Here is a 9457-nt window from a genome sequence, read left to right as displayed (position 1 = left end):
GAGCTTCCCCTCGCAAGTCTGTCTGTGGTCACCCCATGAACACAACAGTTGTTCAACAACTGCAGTTTCCAGGCTGGGTTTGGGTTTTGTTTTTAAATGTATATACTATAAAAAAGAAGCTTTTTATGTGGGACCGTGACAATGAAGACAAAGAGCCTGCCAGGGGAAGCGATAGCCTGGGTGCAGAATCTGTTTTCCTTCAGTCTCTTCTGGGTTGGGTACAGTTATTGGGGCTCAAATAGAAAAAAAACAACCAAAACCAAACAGTTATAATAATATAGTTGGGTTCAAAGTGCTCAAATTTCCCTGAACCACCTCTTTATGCCTCCAGGGTTTTTCTTGCTATCAGGGAAAACCTGAACAACCAGCACTAAGGAGCATGAGCGTGAAACCGGGTCATGTTAATTGCTGCCCATCCATGTAATTCTGTTTGCCTCCCTAAACCTGCAGTGCCAAAAGGACATTCTCATGCAGTTTCTGGAAATGCCATCTCTGACCTGGGATCAGAAACGGGGACAATATTGAACTTGCCTCATGAGTTATTGCAGCCCTGAAGGGTATTGCTGAGGCACAACCATAATGCCAGAAATCTCAAGGAATCAGACTGGTTTGGGTTGGAAGGGACCTTAAAGATCATCCAGTTCCAACCCCCCTGCCAGCAGCAGGGACACCTTCCACTAGACCAGGTTGCTCAAAGCCTCATCCAACCTGGCCTTCAACACTTCCAGGGAGGAGCAGCCACAGCTTCTCTGGCCAACCTGGGCCAGTGTCTCACCACCCTCACAGCAAAGAATTTCTTCCTCACATCTCATCTCCATCTCCCCTCTTCCACTTTCAAGCCATCACCCCTTGTTCTGTCACTCCCTGCCCTTGGCCAAAGTCCCTCCCCAGCCTTCCTGGAGCCCCTTCAGGTACTGGAGTTGTCGTTCATCTCCCTACACAAAACAACATGGAAGGTGTGCAGCAGGCTGTAGGAGAATTGTTTGGCTGATGAGAATAACATCTTGAATCAGCAGAGGCAATCAGCTCTTGTCTTTGGTGCACGGCTGTGCTCATGTCCACCAGCACTACGTCACTAATGTCACTAATAAAGCTGGGTTTGCTGTGATTTTTAAAAAGAGAGAAGAGTGATCTCTGTGATGTTCCCTTTGCTGTGCACAGGTACACAGCCCAGTACAGCCCCAGGAGCGCGGCACCAGGACAGTGACTAACGAGGAGGCACAGAACGAGAGGGCTTTTCCTGCAAGGGGCTGTGGGGCTCTGTAGCCAGGGGCTAAACCAACTCAGATTCATCTCAGTGGTGATGTTCACCTGACTGCTTAAATGACTCCAGAGCATTAATGTGAGTGAGCGAGGTGGGCTTTGGCTGGGGTAGAGTTAATTTTCTTCATAGTAGCTGGTGTGGGGCTGTGTTTTGGATTTGTGCTGAAATCAGTGTTGATAATGTGGAGATGTTTTAGTTATTGCTGAGCAGGGCTCACACAGAGTCAAGGCTTTTTCTGCTCCTCAGCCCACCCCACCAGCGTGTAGGCTGAGGGTGCAGAAGTTGGGAGGGCACGTAGCTGGGATAGCTAACCCAGATGATATTGCACAGCGTATGATGTCATGCTCAGCACACAAAGCTGGGGGGAGGAAAGAGGGGACTTTCAGAGTTGTGGCATTTATCTTCCCAAGAGGCCATTACACGTGATGGAGCCCTGCTTTCCTGGAGATGGTGGGGAAGCAGTGAACCAGTTCCTTGTTTTGCTTTGCTTGTGTGTGTGGCTTTTGCTTTACTTACTTCTTATTAAACGATCTTTGTCTCAGCCCACGAGTTCTCACTTTGACCTTTCCGATTCTCTCCCCCACCCCACTGGGGCAGTGAGCGAGCAGCTGTGTGGTGCTTAGTAGCCAGCTGGGGTTAAACCATGACAGTGAGTTAATTTAAATGGGGTTTAGACCCAAGAAGGGTTTTCACATATTAGAGGTGCCTAATAAATGAGAGTACCAAATTAGCCCTTCCAGCTTGTGGGGCAAAAAATGCTTCCATTTTAAGTCTGAAGTTCCTGGATAATAACAAAGACTGGAGAACAGAGGGGAAATAAAAGCTGAGATGGAGGCACCCCTGTTGCTTCAGATCCAGCAGGGACTTTCGAGTTGTGACCATGGATTTAGGGTGAAGCTTTTTAATTGCAGTGTGAGGAAAACATTTGTTTTTTTTCTTGTTTTTTCCTTCCTGAAAACCAGCCTGACCTGTTTTTTGCTTGTGTTAGTGTGACAAAAGCAAGCTAATTCCAACAGAGGTGGAAAAAGAAATCCCTTCTCAGGGCAGGGAGGGAACTCACAGACACTTTGGACAATGGCACTCGGTTCTGAAGATTTAACATGCTCCTGTTGAAACTGGTTTCAACACCCGTCATCATGGGGTGTGTGTGGGGCGGGGGAAGCTGGTGCCCAGATTTGCCCTGCTTCTACTAACACCCCTGAATTTACCAACAAAACACAACAACACCTTTCTGTTCGGGTCTGTTTACAAAGGCAGACAGTTGTAATCATCCCCTGGACCTGGGATGTGACAGCTCAGTCCATCTTCTACACCCAGGTGCGGCCAGCACTGCTGTCTGTCCCCTCACATCCGTGTCTCTGTGCCTTGGTGGCTGTCACATTTGCAGCCTCTGTCTTGGCAGGGCTCCCATCTCCTCCCCAATTCTTTCTGCCTTGCTTTGCCCTTTGATTCTCCTTTCCCTGCCACCCACAAGTTCACACCAGTCTGCACTAGTTCACCTGCTGGTCCCTTTCCTTCTGGCCCCACCTCGTTTGCCGAGATCCCTCCCCACAGCACTCACATAACCTTGCTGTAAACCAGTACTGGAAAAAACCAGTCGGGTGCTACTGGTGTGGGAGTGCCCATCAGCCCCAGCGCAGCTGGGGAGTGGCCTGAGACAAGGTTGTGGACATGGCCCTGGGAGGGTGGCCCTGTGGCCCCAGTGTCACCTGGGCCAAGACTTTGCCTGGGGATGGCTGGGCAGAGAGAAGAGCCACCACAAGGTCAGGAGCATCCAAAAGCAGTGCTACAACTTCGAAGCTCTTCCCAGTGTGGCCCCAACTTCCATCCCGTGCAGTTGAACAGCTTATAGGTGAACGAGGGTCCCCATTTGGCACAGGGCTGCTACACTCCAGCATAGGACAGGTGTGGCTTTGTGGCACCAGGCTGCCAAACTGCACTTGGCAGGTGAGTTACAGCAACATGAATGATCTCTGCCTGGTGGAAAGAAAAGCAAAAAGAGAAAAAAAACCCCACCCCCAAACCCCACCCATTGCCCATCACGCCCAGCTCTCCTATTGTCTCAGTACAGCTTTGAAGACCCACATGTCCTGGAAGCTGGGCAGCCCCAGGTAGCTGCCTGGAAAATGGCCCACCTCGGTGCTTCTGCAGGGAATGATGCTGCCTAGAGAGCTCAGGACCTACAAACCACTTCCAAACCACCACCTATATATGTACGAGGTCTCGTTGCCACAGAGAGCCCTGAGAATTTGCTGTCATCCCACTGGAAATGTTGGGCATGATAAACACCACAGGCTTGATTCTTCTCCCATGGAGACACTTGTCTGGGGTTAATTCCACACTAGCACAATTCCCCAGAACATGAGAGGGCTGGCTCTGCCGAGAGCTGCTTGCAGACAGTTGGCCCTTGCAGTGTGTTGACCTGAAGGCACCTGCAGTCCTTGCCTGCAGGGCTGCTCCCAGTTTGTTCCAGTCTATGGAGCTGCTCTGCGTTTGGTCAGACATCTCCAGATCCCCCCAGAGCAGCACCTCATCTCCAACAGCATCCTCCTCACAGCATTTCATTCACCCTCCCCAGCCCTGGCATTCCCACGCAGATGTACCAGCCCATTTAAAGAGCCACCAATCAGTCAGGTACTTTTGCAGGGTACTCACCAGGTCCCAGCACGCTGTTAAAATCAAGGGGGGGCTATTGCATCCCCGCAGCCACCACCAGATTCCAACTGGTGGGGTTTCCACCTTTGCTCTTCTCCTCCAGCTTCCTCAGCAAAACAAGGAGGGCTGCAGGCATCTACTCTATAGAGCAGGCAATTAAACTTTAGTTAAACCAAACTATCCACTTGAAGGCAGGGAAAACCTCAGCTCCTGCAGTAAAAACGAGATTACAGACATATCATTCATTAACTATGCCCAGATCGTAATCTTGGCTGCTCTTGCTTAATTGCAGCTTCTTAATTGCAATTTTACCTGTTCTTCAAATATTCCTATGTTGGATACCTTGCCTCCAGTGATGCAATGAGTTAGAAACACTTCCATCCTCACCTGAATTGCAGGAGAAGGATTTGCTTTGTCTGAAAGCAAAGAAAGTTAATAGAAAATCATGGCCAGCTCTGTGGAAAATCATGGAATCATAGAGTATCTCAAGTTGGAAGGGACCCAGAGGATCATCGAGTCCAACTCCCTGCTCCTTGCAGGACTACCTAAAACTAAACCACGACTGAGAGCGTTGTCCAGATGCTCCTTGGACTCGGCAGTCCTGCAGTCCGCTTTATCTGGGAGTGATGAGAAAACCACGCTGGGTAAAACAGCTACACGAGCCTCTGTGGTAACGCCACCAAACCTGGGAAAACGGGAAACTCACACAGGATGACTTCTAGGGAGGGATCAAAGCTCCCTGAAGTGGGGGTCTGCGCCAGAGTCTGATTCATGGCTGGCTCAGTCTGCCTCCTCATCTCCTGACCCAACTATGGTCCATTCCCCACCTCTGATCTTCACATGGAGACCATGGTCCCCTCCTGCTCCTCGGTCTCCCTTATGCTAATGGATTCAAGCACTGAAATCCCATTTGCTTTGAGGATAGGGATGGAAATTCCTTTTTTCCTAATTCATGGAAGTGCACAAACATGAGTTACTGTCCTGTGGGTCTGAGAAGTCCTAAACCTCCTCCAGAGAGCAGAGGAGTCCTGAAGACCCTCATGGGAGCAGATGCAAGTGTAGCTAGTATGCTAGACCTTGGGGAAAGAGGGAGATTAGTGGTTACTACATTTCTTTAAGTTCTGAAAAGGCAAATGACATTTTTGTGCAGCAGTGGCCATGTATGATCTCCAGCACCATTCTTCGGCCTGAATACCAGAGGCTTTTCCCTAGGTGTTGGGTGAGGAAAAGCAAGAGCAGAATGCAAGGAAGCAGCAGGACATCTCCAAGGGTGGCTGCAATCACCTGCAACTGACACACACCTTATTCCTGATTCTGAGGAGAAAAGAGAAAATGCTGGTATGATCCATCTGCTCACTGCAACACAGAGAAACAAATGACAAACAGCTGATCCCGACAGTTGCTTTCAGCTCTCTCTGCTACCCAGGCTGAGGCTGGTTTGGGTCAGTGGCAGAGCCAACTCACTTCAGTTCACTGTTTCTGCAAGGACAGAGGCAAACTGAAGGTCATCGAAATGCAGGAAGATTTGATTCCTTTAGCCTAGGTTTCACAGAATGGTTTGGGTTGGAAAGGACTGTTTGCACAGCTCCAGCCATTGCTCACCATCACCTTGCCCCCTTCCTCCCCACTAGAAGACACACAACTTCTACTTTTTGATTTCACAGCTTCCCCACCATAATGAGGGAGCCTAGGGAGGGAGATGGAGAGTGCCCATATTAACTTCCACCGCCATTAACTTGCCGCAAGATCTCCCAGACATTGGCATTTTGCAAAAAAAGACCCCAACAAACCCACGCTGAAGTCCTTCTGAGAATTCTTTATTGCTTTCACAACCTTATCTCTTCAGTAGTTTTCCAAGAGCTTGCAAAAGAAACGTGGGATCTGTTGATTAAACATCATCTCCAGGAATCGAGTAAACGCAGGCTTGAAGTCAAAACCATGTTCACTGGCTGTTTCTGTCTGACATCCCTAGTCAAAGAGTGGTCAGGGACTGAAGTTTTTACCATGCTATCTTTCTGACATTCACCCAGGGAGATTTCTTCATTCCCTGAGCTTCTTTCACTTCACTCCACTCCAACTTTGTGTCTGGAACCTCATCTTCAGGCTCAGGATCCTCACGGACATCCCCCTCAGGCAGTGCCACGACGATAGGCAGAGGGCCCTGCTCCTCCCGGAACTCCACTACGTAAAGACTCTTCTGGTTCGCCAACTGTTGGTGAGTCTCCTGGGAGTAGGAAAGAGAGAAGACAATCAAAGCAATGATGCACAATGTTGGTTTACTTCAGCTAGAAATCAGTCAGGCACTTCCCAGTGCTTTGGCTGACAAAGGAAAGATCCACTGAGAACGATGTGTTGTTCTACCCCGCACTAGCAGTGAGAACAGGGACCAAGAGTGACCAAGAAGGGTTCAAGGGAGATGTCTTGTTTGCAAACCTCTACTCACAAAAGCCAGGCTGGGACCCCTGTGCTGGGTGATGGTCTATGCACCTCCCAAGGTGGGAAAATGTGGTGAGATGTGTTTGGGTTGCACTGTTCAGGTCCAGGCCAGGTGGGGAGAGCTGCACTTTACAACTTACTCCAGGCTGAAAGAGTTGGGGCTGTTCAGCCTGGAGAAGAGAAGGCTCCAGGGAGACCTTACAGCGGCCTCCCAATACCTGAAAGGGGCCTACAAGAAAGCTGGGGAAGGACTTTTCATAAGGGCAGTTAATGACAAAACAAGGGGAAATGGGTTTAAGCTGAAAGAGGGGAGGTTTAGATGAGATATTAGGAAGAAGTTCTTCACTGTGAGGGTGGTCAGACACTGGCCCAGGTTGCTCAAGGAAGTTGTGGATGCCCCCTCCCTGGAAGTGTTCAAGGCCAGGTTGGATGAGGCTTTGAGCAACCTGGTCTAGTGGAAGGTGTCCCTGCTGCTGGCAGGGGGGGTGGAACCAGATGATCTTTAAGGTCCCTTCCAATCCAGCCCATTCTATGATTCTATGATCTTTCGAGGTCCCTTCCAATCCCTAATATTCTGTGATTCAAACTCTACACTGTAGATGGGGTAGGGAAAGAAAAAAAAAGTAACTTCCTAATAAGCAGTTTAAACACTGTGTCAATTAAATGACTCGCCAGGCTCATCTTCATGGGTTTCAAATGAGCTAATTGCATGGAGGAACTGAGGTAACTAGACTGCAAATATACTGGCACTACAATGTCATCCTAGAAGAACGTGCTTCTGGAAAGGATCTGGCCAGAAAAGGCACATCCTGCATAAGGATAGTAAGGATGCATGTTGGCACGTTAGTAACATGCAGTAAAGTTTTCATGTCTTTAAGATGCATATAAATTTTGCTTTGACAACAGTGAAGTGTTTATTACTGCCCTGACAAGTAATATTAGTTAATAGAACCATACGACTGTAACGTTAATTTCAACTACACCTCTTCCCTGCAGACAGGTTTTTGTTAACACTCAGAATTTACAGAATAAATGTCTGCTGGGAATAGGACATTTTTTCCCATTCAGGGAATTCGGTCAAGAAAAGATACCAACTGCACATCTCTCAAAGCAATAATCTATGCAGCAGGTCCTTCTACTATTCTTCTAGTCATTCTGTGGAAGATGTCTCGGAGACGATGCATCGAAAATATATGACAGACTTCCTCAAGTCTGATAAATCTCAGTTACAGATGCTTACCAGTGTCTATCTCATTAGGCAAAGAAGATCATAACCCCCTCCCTTCCCAAGGCTGAAGAGAAGAAGCTGGCTGGGACAGGGTGACAGCTTTGACAGCTCCAGGTTTGCAGGGCTATATTGAGAATGTAAGCAGCTGAATCCCGGCAGCTACTGAGACTCTACGACCAAATGAGCTAACCAGGAATTTCCAAAGGACTGACTCATCCTAAGGCTGCTCTTCAAAGTCAGAGGAAATGCTGCATGTTGGATCTTTCCATCAACTGCAGGCAGCTGGCTCAGACCGAGACGTCTCCATTGTGAGCCCATTGAGTTAGATGAAATGACAACACCCCCCTGATTTATTTCAGAGATCTGAATTATACTAGTGATAGAAGCAGCTGTGATGTTCAGCCCTTAGGCAATGAAATCTTAGAATGCAGACACATGAGCAGCAGCAGCCAAAGCTGGGCCACAACTTCCTCTGCCCATGATTTTTCAAATATCACCAAATAATACTAGAAATGAAAGCCCAGAAATTCTGATGTTCCCCTGGAGACACTTGGCTGTGGAACAGGCAGAATTACATACAGCTGTTTCAGACCAGACAACTTCATACAGCTGCTGAGGAATTATTCACATGCTGATTTTGTTTGCTCTTTGGAAAATTACTTCATTTTAAGCCTAGAATATAACCTGTTTGACCCCAAACTATTACAATATCAATGCCATTCTGTTCCTTGACCTAATGTATAGAACCAATGAGAGTGCAATCTACCTGTTCTGTCAAGCCTTTAAAGAGAGCTCTGGTAATGTTAATCAAGTTTTTGGATCCAGAAACCTTGGCATACATATCTTTAATTCCAATTAGTTTGCAGATGGTGATAATAGCTCGGTGGCAACGAAGACCATACCCTGGGGAGAAAAAAAAAAATACAAATTAGCAATTATTTGTAAGCATACAACTTAGGTAAGGAAAAAAAAAAAAGAACTGAGACCTCTTCTTAGTTATTTTTCTTAACCTAGCCTGTTAGAACACATTATATCTTAAAAATTGCAAAACCATTCTGGGAAGACCATCCTTCCCAGTCTTTGCAGCCATCCAAACATGAAGACCATGATTTTTTAATACTAAATATAATTTAACGTATTGCAAAACCAAATGAAAATGTCACCACTTCTACACTCGGAAGAGAAAACCCTAAAAATGCTGCCTGAAGAACTGTTTAATACCACAGGTTTGGGCAGTATTCCTTGGAAGCACCACTGGCAGCTTTAGAAGAACATTCCATAAACATTCTCCACCACCCCTGGGAACATTCACCAAACAAAAGGCAATTTCTTTCTAGCACTTTGCAGAAAAATAAAACTCTAGTACTTGCCAAAACTACTACTAGTACTGCTACTACTAAGATAAATTAGCAGAGAAGCCAGGCAACACGCTTACTTAAAAGAGTATTAAAAAGAAGCCATTCTAAGGGGAGAAGATCTAAATGCAACCACATCCTGACCAAGACTCTCTCTTCTAAAAAGCAATACCCACCTAGCTTCAAAATCACTTCCTTTGCAATTCCAGGTGACAAACTGCTGAATGACAGCTTCAGTAACTCCTAACAATGGTAAATCTTACTTTAAAGTCCTGGTTCACATAGGTGATGGAGGGATTGAAATTAAATTGGTCTCTCATGGTGAAGTTACTGCTCAAAGCAACTGGTGTGCTCAAGCACTGCTGTCCTTTGGGCTTCCTTTCAGAAGGACCCTGTAGTAAAAGCAATGTCAGTGGTTCTCATTCCCAGGGAGATGGTTGTTGGATGAGAGGGGCCTACAGTGCCTTCCTAAAGCCCGAGTGTCCTGGTTTTTTGCTGAAATACAGCTAGTTTTCTTCT

At 47.1% G+C, this 9457-nt stretch overlaps 1 protein-coding gene across 1 annotated transcript; it reads right to left on the bottom strand.

Annotated features, from left to right (window-relative positions):
• Positions 1 to 5918: 5918 nt before the first annotated feature.
• On the bottom strand, positions 5919 to 8486 carry LOC114818662 (28S ribosomal protein S5, mitochondrial-like; the record flags this gene model as incomplete). The annotated part of the gene is made up of 2 exons (XM_029085511.1): positions 5919 to 6143; positions 8350 to 8486. Coding segments are annotated over 2 exons (362 nt in total), but the record flags the coding sequence as incomplete, so codon positions are not given.
• Between the last annotated feature and the right edge of the window lie 971 nt (positions 8487 to 9457).

The sequence above is a fragment of the Antrostomus carolinensis genome, unplaced genomic scaffold, assembly GCF_000700745.2.
Source record: "Antrostomus carolinensis isolate BGI_N321 unplaced genomic scaffold, ASM70074v2 scaffold8046, whole genome shotgun sequence".
In the NCBI taxonomy this organism is placed as follows: domain Eukaryota; kingdom Metazoa; phylum Chordata; class Aves; order Caprimulgiformes; family Caprimulgidae; genus Antrostomus; species Antrostomus carolinensis.
This window is presented reverse-complemented; position numbering and strand designations above follow the sequence as displayed.